The sequence below is a fragment of the Gallus gallus genome, chromosome 17 (assembly GCF_016699485.2).
Source record: "Gallus gallus isolate bGalGal1 chromosome 17, bGalGal1.mat.broiler.GRCg7b, whole genome shotgun sequence".
NCBI classification, from domain to species: Eukaryota; Metazoa; Chordata; class Aves; order Galliformes; family Phasianidae; genus Gallus; species Gallus gallus.
Genome location: NC_052548.1, coordinates 3359562 through 3376836, shown reverse-complemented (window position 1 = coordinate 3376836; position 17275 = coordinate 3359562). Strand labels below are relative to the sequence as shown.

The 17275-nt window shown below is 43.5% G+C and overlaps 1 protein-coding gene across 22 annotated transcripts in view; it reads left to right on the top strand.

Annotated features, from left to right (window-relative positions):
- The window catches only part of TNC (tenascin C), a 98464-nt gene that overhangs the window by 42462 nt on the left and 38727 nt on the right, over window positions 1-17275 (top strand). For 18 of the 22 annotated variants that reach the window (XR_005840291.2, XR_005840289.2, XM_046901671.1 and 15 more), the window contains 2 exons: window positions 13943-14535; window positions 15452-16765. Coding sequence is in view for 20 of the 22 variants with exons in the window: in XM_046901671.1 (XP_046757627.1) it covers window positions 14073-14535; window positions 15452-16765 (1777 nt within the window). In the remaining 2 variants the exon portion in view is untranslated. Of the gene's footprint in view, window positions 1-249; window positions 355-13942; window positions 14536-15451; window positions 16766-17275 lie in introns of all 22 variants that reach the window. The other 4 variants (XM_040648967.2, XM_040648963.2, XM_046901670.1 and 1 more) reach the window with 2 other exon arrangements.

Sequence of the window (17275 nt, the reverse complement as noted above, 5' to 3'; positions counted from 1 at the left end):
TTGCTTCTCTTTTTCGAGCTCTTGTTTCAAAAAATTGATGCTCAGGTGTCCAAGCTCTTAACAACAATAACAACAAAAAAAAAAAAAAAAAAAAAAAAAAAGAGTGAATTCCCTGTTAACTTTTGCCTCATCTCAGTCTCTGTGAGTTGGTCCTAGTACCCCTATAGTTGCCCCTTCTCAGTTTAGTACATACACATTTGAGTATTCTGCCCCATAAAATAAGTAGCTTCTTTCTTGTGGCTTGTACAGAATTCCTGCTGTGGTTTGAGCTGGATGTGGAATTCTTCTTTCCTTCCTGTCTGAAAGCATGAATCATTTCAGTTGTGCAACAGCAGAAGACGTTGCTACACTACGGTAGGTACAGCTCATCATGCAGGAAGGTTGTGTATGTGTGTACAAGAATGATTCCATAAAATGTCTTGAGACTCTTAGAGATGAAGGGATGTTCTGTAGATATATGGTACTTCTCAGTTAAAGATTTTTCTCAAATTCTGGTGTGTTTCTCTGTGGCTTTTACTAACCTTATCATTTATTTCCATGGATTCATCTTCTTATTTTGGTAATTGGCTTGGCATATCCTATGGTTTGGCTTCAGATTAAGGATTCAACTTCTTATTGTTACCCTAGAGTTTCAAGCAGCCATGTAGTTATCCATATATTTGCTGCACATCTCTGGTCAGACTTTCCTCTCCAATTTGAAAGACATATCTCTGAGATTCTTTTTCCTCCTTATATTGTAATGCTGCAGTTTTTTTTATTCTTTGTATTTTTGATTTCTGGAAATGTATAATGGCATTTTTCAGATAAGTTTCTAATGATTTAAATGAGGATTTAACAGTACCATACCATGAGGCCATTGAAATATTTAGTTCACTGAGACATGCATTCTCCCATGAGATTTTACCAGTGAATAAATTGAGACATACTGGATGATTTATATGATAATTTAATTGCAAGAAGTTTGAGTTTCAGTCTTTCTGACCACAAGACCACACCACTATTCCCAAGGCCATGAGCACTTTCTGGAATCTCTGTCAAGAGCCCTTTGTGCTGTGGGAACCCCATATCCAGTCAGCTCATTTAGCTTTGTTTCTCTTGTCATGGTTCAGAGGGCTCTGAGATGGCTGACCTTTGGTTTTGTCTCAGCTACTGTTGGGAGGTAGCTTTTCCAGGCCTGGGGAATCCATTCAGTGGGAGTCCTGTCCATTCTTCACTTTGCAATAATTCTATCTGGTTGCAGTGTTTGCCTCACCATGCCATTAAACTATCACACCCAGGTGAACATTTTCCTTGGCTGCTCTATAGGTTTGTTCATCTCAGATTTTATTTCCATCTTAATTTTCCCATCAGTCAGCAGTCAGCTCCCTAATAAGTCCATCTGGCAGTTGGTGTTCCCTAGTTTCATACAGGAGGGTCTTTATTCTCCAGAAAACCCGTCTCCCAGCACCACAGACCTGCATAGCATGACCCAAATCACACCAACAAGCCAGTGTTGTACATGGCTAAAATACAAATTTATTTAAATTTTTTTGTTTATTTGACTTTTTCAGCTCAACATCGAGTTTCACTTCTCTACATCATGAAGGGAATAAGCTTAATTTGTTAAAAAAGAAAAAAAGAAAAAAGAATCCATTTTATAGATGTAACATTTTAATTTCCTGGGCTTTGCAGCTCTGAGGTTGAAAGGGGCTGCAGCATCAACTACACGAGACATTACTTCAGTCAACTCACTACAGCTTGCATTATTCCTTGGCATCTTTTTATATGATCTTATCCTCGTTTTTGCCTCAAAATCTACATTTAAAAAAAAAAAATAATGCAGGCAGATATTTTTAGCTGCTGTGAGTCACTGAAGTGCCACAGGAGTGCCATATTCACCAGCTGGTCTTCCTGCTTTGTGGGGAAAGAGAAAGTAGTTGACTAATACACCAGAACAGCACAATCAAATTAGAAGACAGAAATGGGAGTATTTGAGCTGTCTCCTCCTCCCCCTCTCCCCCTCCCCCATTCAATTCTTTCCTCTCCATTCCTGGACTTTCAAGCTTTTTGTTTCAAATCTTCAACCAAGATCCTTTCCTGCCAAACCTGACAGGGCAGGGGAGAAGTGTTACTGGCTATCAGTCATGGTAGGATTTGTTGTAGAAATAGCAGACCTTGCCTTGCAAGTAAAGGATTCAGCATCTCCAAAAATGACTAGAAACAGGAAGATAATAATACAAGAAGTCACCAACAGTACAAAGCTTTCTGCTCCTTGTAGCGCTAATCTTTAATAATTTGCTACCTGAAAATTCAGTTTGGTGTCTCATGGTGCTTTGAAAGGCACTGGCATATCTTACTTCTTACTTCCCTGTGGATGTTCTTCTGCTTTTGGAGCTGTAAATTAACATAAGGTTCATATTTTTATTCCTTTCCAGGGATGAAGGAAGCATGAGCACTGTAGTTTTTCCTCTGTAATACTTTTCATGTAGTAATTGAAATCTAGGCTGCTCTGTGTTTTATTAGAAGGGTAAAGATGCAATTGAGGCAGCTTTTCTTTCAAAAAGGCCATTTTGTTCAAAGCAAAAAAATTACTGGTTTCAAAGATGACCTCCCCAGAATGGTTTCTCATGGGTGGGATGGAATTTCTTGTGAGATAAGGAACTCTTGAAATAATGCTGATATTTTAGTTTTCTTCTTGCTGAGTTTTCAGAATTGAGTGAAAAATGACAACTTTCAAGTGTTGTGAACAATTTTTCAACCAGCCGTATATCTTACTGTTTCATCACTTGGTCACAGTGGTTTTTTTAGTGCTCTGTTTATATAGCCAACTTCTCTATAGCTCTTTCTTTGCTCAGAGTGCCAGTAGGGAGAAGGGGGAAATCCTAAGAGAAATAACCCACAGGGAGAGGAACTGAGTTAATTTTTTTTTCTAATGTAGCCGACCACTGATGCTACCAAATAACAAATATGCATGAATACAATTCTAATAAGTACAGGTATTTAACAACAGGTATCTTACAGTTTGTTAACATCTTTGGCTGCTTACTGATCAATCGGTGCATAACAACCAGAGCTTCACTGATCTTAGACTTCCCAATCTAAGGTGACCTCGGATGCATGTCCTTTGGAGGACATTAATGATGATTTAGTTATAATTCCCTCATTCCCCGTTGTCAGAGCTGAGCTGGTATTGCCAACACATGGTAAGGAGCGCCACAAAGCACAACAAAAGTTGGCTGAGCTACTGGGCAAAATTCTCACCCAAAGGCTTGAGTCTTCAAGCCAAATAAATTGGGGCTACATTTTAATTTACCTTCAGGGTTTGGCAAGGGTTTCAGTGCTGCAGAAGGTAGGCTCTGTGGCACTGGGTAACATAGGATGGCTTCTGGGAGGCTTTTTCTATTTGGATACTGTATTGTCGTCCTTTGTGGTGAAATATATCATATGGATGCACATAATTATCAGCTGCCACAGGATTGGGTGCTTAGAATATTTAAAAACAGACTAAGACCTTTGTTTTGTCATTTGAGAATGATCAATGAATCCTTCTCTTGTGCCCCTTCCCAATCTGATTCCCCTCTCCTTTTTCCTGTCAGATAAAATGAAAAGGAAAAAAAGAGAGAAAACAATACAACAATTTATTTGTTCGCTTCTCAGTTCTGCCTGAGACTGTTTTTTAAAGACCCTTCCTTTGTGAGTTTAATCAGATGCTTGATAACAGAAAAAGCGTTGCTAACTAACCCAGGGTACAAAGAAGCCCCTTTAGAGGAACACATGACCTCATCGACGGGATTACTCTATCACATGAATTCAGACTCCATCGCACACCCAAAATAAATGCTAGGCTCCACTTGCAGCGAGGTGTTTTATTCGCCTGCCTTCAGCAGGGCATATGCTTTGCCAATGTCTTCCTCAGTCACTGGGATTAGAAGTGTATGGAAATTCAGCACAAGAGGCAGATTTTCCTGGTCACAAACAGCCTGCTGTGCACTCCAAAGCTGCCGGCTGGCCCAGGCCTTTGGGCCATTGCCCTACTGGATCCAGCGAGCTCTGGCACAGGTTTGCAGGCACGAAACAAGTCTGGTTTTCACTCACAGCTCCCATTGTCTGAGCTGGTTTTGTTGGGTGCCCAGAGCCTCAGCAGCCAAGAGCTGACTATGGGAATGCTTATGGAGCCGAATGTAGCTCCCAAGTATGGCTCTTTGCCAAAATGCACGCATCCCTCCCCAAAATACAAGAAGTGACACCATTGTATTGCCTCAGCACTCTCAATGTTTCTAGCACTAACATCTGACAGCACTGATATTCCCAGAATATCCTCTTTACAGACACTCTCAGGGCAGATGTGGATGTTTTCTAGCAAGGTGCTTTGAAACCTCTGTGTGATGACACGGTGTGTTGCCCCCATGAATGGTGAGGAGGAAGCAGGGAGCAGTGCAGCCTGGCATACTTGTGTTGGGTAAGGTGTAGAAGCAGAGACCTTGTGGCACCCAAGAAAAGGCAGGAAAGATTTCTGCTGTTGCTTAGGTAAAATGAACTGAAATGGCAACATCCTGCCAAGTCATGAGCTGGTGGCATGTTTGGTGAAAGTCATATTATCCATACTCAGGAGCCTGGGAGCAGGCTGCAGGCCAACGTATAACACCAACTGAAATGTAACCATTATTTGTTTCTAATTATGCACAATTAACAGTACATCGCATGAGAAATTATACACCAAGTTATGAGCATGGACTGAAAAAGTCTGCATTACTCATCTAAGTCACTCAGCAATTGCGTTCATTCAGTTTGAACTTGGATAATTTTATTAAGTCCAGTGGTACCAAAAATGAATCATTAAGAGCTTTTAATTCCTGTGTTTAGTATGGGTCTCTTCCTGAGTCTGGTTGGCTCTATGTAACTATGACATAATGCCACGTTGGATGCTTCTTATATAAACACTGACTATAAAACAACTGTGTTTAAATAGCCATGAGGCTCTAACCCAAGCCATGAGGCTCTAACCCACAGAGAAGCTGTGATCTTCTAGAATTCAGCAGATGTAGTTCCCTTAGGGTCTGATCCCATAAGTGAGAGTTCTGCAGAACACTTGTGATACCTGTTGGGGGGACAGCAGATGGTGCAAACCCTGGTTCTTGAGGCGTTCCAGATGTCTGTGGTCTTTTTCATTGAGTGAGGGGCACGGGCAATTATAGTGTCATTTTATGATTTTTTTACATTTCTTGAAGGAACAGCAGAATATTTCCAGCATGACAGCAAGAACTTATGGCTTTGGAGTTACCCAAAGGAGGCAGCGCTCAGGGAAGTGACCCTGTGTGCATCCTGCGGGAGCTGTGCCTGGGTAGCAAGCAGTGAGGGAGGGGAGCAGGTTCATCCTGTGCTGCCTGCAGTGCTGGCAGTCCCAGTTGGAGTTGGGGAGCATTGCTGCAACTGCCCTCCCCTTTCATGAATTCCCCTGTTTTGAGATGGAGCATTCCCCTGTTGCAGCTAGTATTTGGCTTGTGTGGCTGTGCCTGGGAGCTGTTTCTCCTTGTTCTGGGGGATGTGGAGAACACACTCACAACGTAAACCTCCTTCAATAACACAGGTCATTGATATGAGGCTAATCTTCTTTTAATAACGTTAAACACAGGTCTGTTATTTAATTTTCTCCAGTCGTGGCTGGCCTCTGGAATGGCTCCAAAAGAAGCACTGATTTATTCTATAAATAATTGCATCGGCCTGGCCTTAACAGGACTATCTTATATCCAGCAGCCCTAAACAACATGGTAGCTGTCTCAGAGCAACTCTGCTCTAGCCAGAATGCATAATATCCAAAGACATCGCATTTGCCCTTTTCACCACCAATCTCATCTGCTGTCTATCTGTGGCCTATTCAGAAGGCGATTGTTATCAGAGCTCCTATTAAGAACTGTAGCCACTTGGCTGCTATTGCTTTACACATTTGGCTTCCTCTAACAGAGGTAGACACACTATCTAAATACAGTAAGAGACAACTTTTGGTACAAGCATCACAGAATTTAGGCAGAAAAACTGAGAGGAGAGAAAGTCTTCTACATAGTATGTTGTAGAATCATTCCTGTAGAAATCAGAGATATCGAAGGAATTAAGTTATTTAGTTATTTAATTTCAGTTATTTACACCTTGTTTAGGATGCATGTCTCCTATAAACTTATCAGAGATCAGAACGTTAACTGACTTGATGAAACAAGAAATTAGCAACAATCTCACATCTCGCACATCCCAGCACTGCCATTTCCCCATACCTGCCTTTCCTCTGAGTTCCTCCTCCTTTGCTCTTGGTGGAACAGCAAAAGCAGTATATTCAGGCTGAATTTCTTTACTTTTTCTATCATCAGCCAGGTAATTCTTAAGAAACGTGAATCAAAAAAGTCTTTAGGACAATGAAACTGGAAGGCACCTCTTGGTCGTTGAGTTCAATATCCTGTTATTGCAGGCACCGCATCGTATAATCTGTTTTTCACTTCTGTTTAATTATTGCGTGTATTCAGCAGCTATTTTCTCCCAGCTGTATCTCTGCCAGCTGACTTCATTTCTCATTTAATTCACGAGGTTTGCTTGCTAACACCGAACTGATCAAAGGTGTTACTGATACTGGAAGGAGACCACCTCTGAACTCTGAACTTCTGCTCCGCTTTGAAAATCAGCCAACCCCATTGTTTAGCTTAGCTCAGAAATGTCTGTTCTCTCTCTGAGATCCTGAACGAGGACAGACCTAGGGAGATTTTCCATGGCTAAGAATACAAAACTGTTGTAACAAAGTAGTTCATAATGGAATAATCATGCTAATTTAACTCAAAATAGTCACTGTACAACTGAAGGTTTAGGCTCTCATGGGGCTCCCTTTATGCTTATCAGTCAGAATTTACCGTTGCTCTTTCACATTTTTTATGGATGTTGGCTTCAGTGGGTTATTTTTCCTCCCTCTTTGTGGCACTGTCATGCTGATGCCTTTGAAATATGAGCCTTTGCTAAATTCTAAATTGTACACAAAGCAATTAATTAAAATTCCTTCTAAAACAGCCTTGGCAAAGTCCTGTCTATATGCTGCTTTTCAGCCAAGGTAGAATGGGAGGAGGCTAAAATGGATCCAAATGGTTTTATTTAAGGATGACGTACAGTAGGATCCGTGAACCAGAAACTGCTCAGCTTCCCAAAAGTAGAAATGTAACCTAAGAGCTGATGAAAAATTAACTGGAGTGAGGAGTTCAGGCTTAGCTGAATGGTGATTAATGTGGGAGCTCAGGGACTGGATGGGGCAAAAAAACAGCTGTGTATCCATTTGTATTGCTTCTCTTTGGAACGGCCCAAGGTATACATCTGATTGCAGTTCAGATGATCCCCAGGACCTCATGAAGGATTCATTTATGGTAGTCTAAAATCTGTAATATTAACAAGTACAGAGACATGATGAGGCTCCCAGAACGTATAATGGCTTCATGTGACAACTCTAATCTATGAGAGCTCAGAAATCAATCCTGAATTCATTGTGAAAATAGGTTCCTATCTTTGCATGCCCATGTTTGTGTTCTTAGCCCTGAGAATGGGGTTCCTTGTGGATGTGTGGTGCCAGCCCCAGATGAGACCCAGATGGCTGCAGGATGTATTTAAGCTGAGTTGTAGAAGCTCAACCACATCAAGCACAAACTGCCAGTGTGTTCTCAGCTAAAAGGGATGGAAGTCCTAAAGGCAGAAAAAAGAAGAAAGCGTGGTACTGGGATATGGGCTGGGAGGTGCTGAATGCCTTCTGGGAGGTGCTGGTGTTTGAACTGCTGTGATGGGATTCAGCAAAATTAGATCCTGTTTTCAGCTCTGTGGGTCTTGCCCTGGTTAAAATGCTCAGTCCTAAATGCGGGGCTTTTAGGAGTCCAGGTGGCCCAGTGCCAGCCTCCCTGTGTCTCAGTTTTCCATACTTAAGGCGGAGGAATGAGGTTTCATGTGTCCACTCTAATTGCTAAACCTTTTGGAACGCTTTCTGCCACCCCACAGCACACGTGGATACCGTGGGGCCCTCATTCTGAAGTTATTCAGCATTACTGAATCATTTCTATAGTAGAAAGTCCATATTTGGGGGCTGGAGCTCAGTGCTCTTTAAGGTCCCTTCCCATCTAATCCATTCCCAGATTCTATGACCCTATGATTCTGTAAGTACCAGTGTATGTTTAGACACCGTGCTTCTCTATGTATATTTTAAAACTTTTGAAACTTGCTTCCTTTCTGCCTCTTTCTTCACACCGATGTCCAGAGAATGTTTTCTCCCTCTCTTCACTGCTGTTGAACATCCACTGTGCAACTTGGAGACTGGATGGGTTGCAATTTATCACACTGCATTTTATCTGACAGAGCGTTTGAGAATAAGGGAATTGGCTTCTTTCTTTCTTCCCTGATCCTTTCCTCTGTTTATGCAGCTGATTTAAGACTTTGAAGAAAATTTCTGAATTATGAGTATTTCCCTTTGGAGCTTCACATCCTGAAGTCCTATTTGTATCTGTGGTGTCTGGTTGCTGCTGAAACAACTGCAAATTCTCCCTGCACACACTCTCTGTGTAAGCCTCAGAAAAAACAGTGGATTTTCTGAGTTACTCCAGGTTTGGCTGCTTTAAAAATCTGCTCCTTGGACTGACTGCAATGCAAAAAAAGAAAAAAAAGAAAGGAAAAAAAAAAGAAAAATAATGGAAAAAAATGAAAGTAATTATTTGGCTTTGGCTATTTCTACTGGAAAGATTAATTGCTGCTGGTTTAGAACTATTACAGATTTCAGCCCTCAGATGTGATATAAAGTAGTTTGACCTAAAGTGAGTATCCCTGCTGATTCCTTTGCCCTAGTGCAATTGGGAATGGAAAGAAAATGATTTTCTATAGCTATGAATGCATGGAAACAGCAGTGAAAGGCAAAGTCAGAACTATTCGTGTTTTGGCCTGCTGTGTCAAAACTTGCAGTCCCCACCAGTCTCTTCCTTTAAGAACACTTCAGTTTACTTCAGACTTAATCCATCTGTTTGAGGAGACGCCTGGAGCCTCCAGAGTCACATGCTCTTGGCAAAGCTGTATTATTAGCACTTTTTCTTCAAAAGGTTGCACCTTCTGAAAACCTTCCTTATAAAAAAGCACTCTGGCGGTCAGCTTGCATTTATTAATCCTCTGTAATAGCGCTGCTTTTCTTCCCTGTAGAGAATGCACAGATTCCCCGTGTTGGGGCACAAGGAGCATCCCAGGTCTGACCAAATTCCCAGTGTGACTCTTCTGCCTGCATGGCAGTAGATAAAGAGAAGAGCACGTCTTTATCATGATGCCAGTGCTCACACAGTGGCACTACTGGATGCCTGTTCTTCAGGGAACAGATGGCAGGGATCCCACCTTGGTGGAAATTCTTGAGACATGAAGTTTCTTCCATTAACAAATCACAGAAAGCTGTTTTGAGGTCAGCAATTAGCAAACCCTAAAGTACATCCTTCTGTGTTTTCTACTGAGGGCCGTGGCTCTTCTCCAGCTGAGGTCTTACCCCCTGTCAGAATCCATCCCATTGCAACTTTTGTCCGAATGTTAGCAAGGTGTGCTGGAATCCAATATATGTTGACATTATTTTATCCCCTCTTGCTGTGATGTTGGAAGTATCTGCTGGGAGAGGAGTTGTATTCTTTTTTCTCTCCTTTTTTTTTTCCGTCTTCTTTATGTCTCATTTCCCAGTCGTGGCATGTGCAGGGTGCCTGAGCAAGGCTAATCAGCCTTCTGCCTCCTTTCAGAGGGACAGCTGAGATATTTTTTTAAGACCTCTTCCTTCGCAGCTGCAATCTGTTTTGATTAAAATCACACCAGGTTCTCATTTGCATCTTTATCACTCCATGTGCCCACAAACAACCTCACAGCTCTACCATTCCTGAATTTGCAAGAGAGACCAAAGTGGTACGCTAGAACTATAAGCTATGCAAAAATTAATTTAACTTCTCACACCTGCTGGTTTCTAGCAAATCTGTCTCTGGGAAAGGAAAATATTCATACACCACCTTTGCTGAGTGTTCCCCAGGAGTCAGGATTCCCTGGACTTCCAGGCTTCCCAGGAAATTATTAATATTTTCCTATTAAGAAACAAATTTCTAATTAAATTGAAAGGTCTTGACAAAGTTATGATGTCAGTGAGGGAGAGGGGATATCTAAATCAAAAAATAACCCTCATATTTTCTTGTCTTTGACAGGTAAAGTATGTTGTACTTTCAGATGCTAAGATGAAAGGGCTTGCAGTGGAAATGAAAATTGTTTCTTTTTTTTGTATTGTCCATCTTACTTGTACCACATGTTATTCATGGTATTACTTGCTAGTGATCATGATTTTAAGGACCTTTTTTCTTGGAATAGTCCTTTTCTTTCATTTTTTTTCCTCTTTAAGTGACATCTAGTATTTACATTTATCATTTATACAGGAGTTTTTTTTCTCTCACACTTTCTGGGTCAACTGGTACTGTGTAGGTGCCGGGATTAGCTTCTTAATTTTTAGCCTCTCTATTTCTTTCCTAAGTCAAAGAAATTCTGAATATGGACATCATCCTTTGAGCCAGCCAAGACAAAAGGATAAGGAGGAGATAGCAAGTTTTGCATGTGGCTGGGGTGAAAAAATGTCCACTGTCTTAATTCTCTTTTGACTTGAACTGACGGGCATTTCTACAGCCTCTACCAGAGCAAGATGCTGGCTCTGCACAGTGCTTCTGTCTCACAGTTGCACTGGAAATAATGCTGCTCTTGCTGCATTAAGAACTAGAGCCCAGGTCATGTCCTCTGGTCTGTATTATAATGCTCTTGGCTATAATCCTTAAGGTTAGACATAACGAGGTGATGCACAGACAATAGCATAGACCATGAAAACATCTGGACCAGATGGTATCTTTATGTCATCACTAAAATCCAGCTCTCCTTGCAGAGATTCCAAAGTCCCTTCATTGCTGCTGTTCTGGTGGCTGAGCCACTGTCAAAAGCAGATGAGGCAACATGAGTTTTTAGGATATATTCTTCTTTATGACAAGCAGAAGGTTTCGCAGACCAGCCACAAAATTGTTGCTGAGATTTTTGAAGCAGTTGTGTTGTAGTCAAGAAGGTAGGAAGACACAAAGGGGCAAGGTTCATAAGGAATGCATGATATTTCTTACTTGACAAATTGCTTGTTAAAAAGGACACATTCTTGGGTAGAGAAATTAGTCAACGTATCTGAGAGATGTGCCACAAGCATCACTCAGCTCCTTTTTTATACACTGTAGCAAGGCCAAGCTCATGTTGTGAAGTCATCTTCTTTTGCAGACTCTTGCTCCAAGACTTTTGGGTGCCTGTAAATAATCCAGCAGCTGATATTTGCAAAGAAAAGGATGTCTCCAAGAGGTAGTATGTCTGCAACTTTTAAATACAATTCATGTAAACCATTTTGAAAGGAAGAAGATGGAGAGAAGTTGAAGAAACAACTGAGCCTGGCAATGGCTGTGGCTTCCATTTTTCTTTAGGAGAGCCTTCCTGGGTGGTCCCTCATGATCTGAGCTGTTCTGTAGACATGTTTGAAGGATATTGAATGGAAGGATGTCATCTTTGTTCTTCCAGCCAAAAATACAGCTAACGCATAAATAATTGCATGAAGGTGTCTTGTTCTTTGGGTCTTAGATCTAGCAGTGGAGCTTGGTTTATCATGCTGGGTCCTTGGCAGATCAGATGAGAAACATTGGATCCAAATTAGCTCAGACATGGCACTCGGTTTCAAAACACAGAGGTCACAGATCAGACGCTGTGGAATGCTTCTTCTAGACCGCCCTTCATAAACTTCAAAAGAATGTCAGACAAGATATATTACATCTCCCAGTATCATCAGTAGGCTGAGATATTTGGCTGACTCTAATGCAATGAATACCTGGTAAAAGTGATAGTATTAATGTAGCTTTCATCCATGGTGAGTGTCTAGCTTTTGTCATTGGCAGGGTTTTCATTTTCCAGGCATATTCAGAAATCATAGTTTGTATCATCATAAAATACTCTGTAAGCTCACAGCAGTCAGCAGAAAAACTACCATCAACTTTGTAGGTTTGGACAAGACCCATATTCCTCTGGGCTGAAAATCAAAAAAAGCTGATGATGATTTTTCACAGATATTCACTGAGAATTAGGTGCATACCTTCCTCTAGTTTGTTCTCCTGAGTGATGCATCTTTCAAGCAACCTGTCCCTTAAATAACTACTGGAGGCCTAGGCACCCATTTCAGATATATAAACTTGTCTTGGGGCAAAAATTTATAGCACATGGCATCTCACTGCATGGAAAGCAGCATGCAAACTCCAAGTTGGTGTGCTTGAAGGTAAATACCACTTCATATATTGTCCTGAATGTGTTTCATGAGCTGCAGTCCTACTTAGGGATTGAGTCACAAATGAGTCCTGGACCATGTTTCTCTCTTACTCTTTATTAGCTATCTTGTGATCTCTACTGGTGCAGACAGAGGTTGTAGATATATCTGACCAATAGGATAAGTGTTAGAAATAGCTTAAAGCTGAATGCTTTTCCTCAACAACAAAAAAGCCTCTACTGCTGTGTGTTTATTTCTGATTTATTCCCCAATAAAAAGGGGCAAAGTTCACTTTTTTTGAGCTCAACATTGTCTACACAAAAATTACTTCAGTGAAGTGTGTGATGTATGACTGTTATTCTTCACAAAACAGCTGGGATAGTACGGGAAAGTGATCCCATACATTTTATGGGAAACAGAGCAGTGGAAGAAGCTAGTGTCCCATTTGACAAATGAGTTATCATCAAAACTGCAGTGTTTAGAGGATAAACTGCTGTTTCCTCCATTACTGGCACAAAGAAAGGAACTTACAGTTGGGAAAGTCCAGTCACCAATCTAACTACTTAAATTAGTAGAAAGAAAAACAAATGTTAAGATGACATTTAATAGGTGCGCTTTGTTTAGTTTGTCCATTAGCTGCTGTAGGTTCTTGCTGTACATGATAACAGGCTGATTCTGCATGAAGTCAGCAGAAGTCTTTCATCTCCTATGGCTTGTGGCATTTGAAAAAAAGAGTTTGGAGAGAGAAGAAAGAGGAAATATTGAGGCAACCTGAATAGAGTGAGTTTTGGGAAGAGTTAGTATAGCTCAGCCAGGTGCTTGTAACCGTAAGCAAGGTATTATATTATATCTGATGAAAGATAAGACACTGAAATGCTGCCTAATGAAAAGGCTTATTTGTTGCTAAGAAGACTTTTTTTTGCACCTCTACTGCTAAAAAGCTTCCTCTTTCTCTTGAAGAACTTTGATGATCAAAGGATTTCATTTTCTTTTCTTCCTTCTCCCTCTCTTCCATCCCCAGTTTGGTGTACATGCATGTTTTCTTTTATCCTGGTACTGTTTTCCCTCCTGCCCACCTGCCTGCTCTCCTACCCTTTGAAGTCTGCTATAGTACACTACCATTCAGTAGATTTCCTGTATTTCTACTGATATTTCTTACAGTATGTCTTCCTTCTTGGATCCTCATCTGGGATAATCTTTGTGTCTCATTACTTTTGTGCTAAAATGTCACTAGATATGATACAGGCACTGACTCCAGGATCCTCATCTGCAGCATTCTTCAGAGCACTCTGTTTCTCTTTATGCTGTAGAAAAAAATATCAAAATATTAAAACCTACTATTGGGCTACAAGCTCCACAGATCAGATTCCCTAGAAGCTGAAATAAATTAAAGCAGATGCAACAGGACTACGATGGGTTTATTATTGCCAACAGACCTTTTGACAATATCATGAGCTTTTCATATGATCCAGCTTCTAGTAGCAGTGATCCAGCATTCAAGCAGTGGGATAACGAGTGAAAGAAATGAGACTTTCAGCTTTAGCTTACTTAAGGATGTGAGTGAGTGTCCCAGGCCTGCTGTTGGGTGGGAAAGCTGCAGTTCATCCCTTACACTGTTCCTTCTTGTTTCAGAGAATAAGTGTGCCAAGAAAGGAAAGGAAACTCAACTTAGTTTGAACTGGCTCTCAAATTTCTCCTCCAGTCTACAAAGGCCAAACAAATATAAGACTCCATCAGCTTTGAAAAGGAACTGAGCACTACAATGGGACTCCCTTCCCAGGTTTTGGCCTGTGCCATCTTAGGTTTGCTGTACCAGCATGCCAGTGGTGGGCTCATCAAGCGAATTATCCGGCAGAAGCGGGAGACTGGGCTCAATGTGACCTTACCAGAGGATAATCAGCCTGTGGTTTTCAATCATGTCTACAACATCAAGCTGCCTGTTGGCTCCCTTTGCTCTGTGGACCTGGACACAGCAAGTGGGGACGCAGACCTGAAGGCAGAAATTGAGCCTGTCAAGAATTACGAGGAGCATACGGTGAATGAGGGGAACCAGATTGTCTTCACGCACCGCATCAACATTCCCCGCCGGGCCTGTGGCTGTGCGGCTGCCCCAGACATCAAGGACCTGCTGAGCAGACTGGAGGAGCTGGAGGGGCTGGTATCCTCCCTCCGGGAGCAGTGTGCCAGTGGGGCTGGATGCTGTCCTAATTCCCAGACAGCAGAAGGTAAGGCAGGCTGGGGAGCCACACGGGGAAATTCTCATGCTGGCAGCAGATTTTGTTTAGAGTAGATACTCGAATCTGTTTCAAGAAAGAACAAAAGTCAACCTGTTAAATTCGAAATGTAATCAATGCGTTTGCCAGCTTGGTTCATTCACAGTTCTAGTTTTATGGATCTGTGGGTCAGATGTTTGTCTGGGCCTTGTAGCTGTGGCATTGAGCAAGTATGGCACTTGGACAAGGTGACAGTGTGGGAGTTGAGATTAAAACTCGCACAGCCCAAGGTTTTGGCTCCACATGTTGTCCCTTTGAGCAGGCTGCCAATGTAACTGTTTTAACGTCCAAGTTTTCTTTAATAGAGACCAATAAAAATACAGCGGGATGTAGGCAATAGATTAGAAATAGTGAGAACAAATGATTTGAGAGTAAAAAAGAAAGTATCCCTCCTGCTGCTTTTAAAACTGGAGTAAGAGGTTGGTCATAACATGGAGAAAGGTCTGGTCAGTAGTTAGGTCCTCTCTGAGCACAGAGCTGGTCTCACTGTTGGCGATACAGCGTGCTGCCTGGCTTTTTGTGTTCTGGAGTGAAGTGGTGAATGATGCTTCATGGTGCGTGCCCTAATGAAGCAGTCAGGAAAGCTGCTCAGTCAGTGGAAGAGGGATTTTGAGGAGAGCAGAGGAATCCAACATGCTCGTTTTACCAAGCAGTTGGCAGAGACGCTCCTTCACATCCTGGCAGTAGTATGAATTAAAGCATTCCTGCTGAGTTTCATGAGAGAAAGGAAGTGTTTCATTCAAAAATGCAGGTGATTCTGTAAATCATGTCCCATAGGGAGCTGGGAAAACCAGATTCCTTTCAGGTCCCTGTGTGCCACGCTGGCCTGACACCCCCAAGCTAAGGGTTTCCTGACTCGTTGGTGCAGGTCGCCTGGACACGGCCCCCTATTGCAGTGGGCACGGCAACTACAGCACCGAGATCTGTGGCTGCGTGTGCGAGCCAGGCTGGAAAGGCCCCAACTGCTCCGAACCGGCCTGCCCACGCAACTGCCTCAACCGCGGCCTCTGCGTGCGGGGCAAATGCATCTGCGAGGAGGGCTTTACCGGCGAGGACTGCAGCCAGGCTGCCTGCCCGTCTGACTGCAACGACCAAGGCAAGTGTGTGGATGGGGTGTGCGTCTGCTTCGAGGGCTACACGGGCCCGGACTGCGGCGAGGAGCTCTGCCCCCACGGGTGTGGCATTCACGGGCGCTGTGTGGGTGGACGCTGTGTGTGCCACGAGGGCTTCACTGGCGAGGACTGCAATGAGCCTCTGTGCCCCAACAACTGTCACAACCGCGGGCGCTGTGTGGACAACGAGTGCGTCTGCGATGAGGGCTACACGGGAGAGGACTGCGGCGAGCTGATTTGCCCCAATGACTGCTTTGACCGCGGGCGCTGCATCAATGGGACCTGCTTCTGCGAGGAGGGCTACACTGGAGAGGACTGTGGTGAGCTGACCTGCCCCAACAACTGCAACGGCAACGGGCGCTGTGAGAACGGGCTGTGTGTGTGCCATGAGGGCTTTGTGGGGGATGACTGCAGCCAGAAGAGGTGCCCGAAGGACTGCAATAACCGCGGGCGCTGCGTGGATGGGCGCTGTGTGTGCCATGAGGGGTACCTGGGGGAGGACTGTGGGGAGCTGCGGTGCCCCAACGACTGCCACAACCGCGGGCGCTGCATCAACGGGCAGTGTGTGTGTGATGAGGGATTCATTGGGGAGGACTGTGGAGAGCTGCGGTGCCCCAACGACTGCCACAACCGCGGGCGCTGCGTCAATGGGCAGTGCGAGTGCCACGAGGGATTCATCGGGGAGGACTGCGGGGAGCTGCGGTGTCCCAACGACTGCAACAGCCATGGGCGCTGTGTCAATGGGCAGTGCGTGTGTGATGAGGGGTACACAGGGGAGGACTGCGGGGAGTTGCGGTGCCCCAACGACTGCCACAACCGCGGGCGCTGCGTGGAGGGACGCTGTGTGTGTGACAACGGCTTCATGGGGGAGGACTGCGGGGAGCTGTCCTGTCCCAATGACTGCCACCAGCACGGGCGCTGCGTCGATGGGCGCTGCGTGTGCCATGAGGGCTTCACTGGGGAAGACTGCCGGGAACGGTCCTGCCCCAATGACTGCAACAACGTGGGCCGCTGTGTCGAGGGACGGTGTGTCTGTGAGGAAGGTTACATGGGGATCGACTGTTCTGATGGTAGGTGGCAATGGCACTTTCAAACTCCTTCCCGTGTCATCCATCCCCTGTGTCAACCCATCAGCCTTAGAGGCTCCATGGTGTTTTTCATGTCACAGGGCTACGTGTTTCTGCTCTTCTTCATCACAGTCCAAACAGCTGAAGCAGTGGAGGTAGTGTGCTCAGAGCAAGCACTTCCCCTCCCTTACTTTCCAGGGCTATGTATTGTAGTGAATGCAGGTAACTTCAGTGGTCAGCAAGCCAGAAGTCCAATAATGGTGGCAAAGTTGATTTGTTGTCTCCAAGTTTCTTCCCTTCACTGGAGCTAGCACTGCATGGGGATTTGTCACAATATTGTTTGGTTTCTTGTGATACCTCTTGATGCTAAACAGTTGCATCTAAAAGCTAAGGAGAAGAGGAAGGTGAATCCAGAAACTTCTTAGGTACTCATCTGGATTAGTCAAAAGAATATGAACATAATTTTTACTTTAAAAAACAAAAGAGACTGTCAGGAATGAGTTAATGTGGATA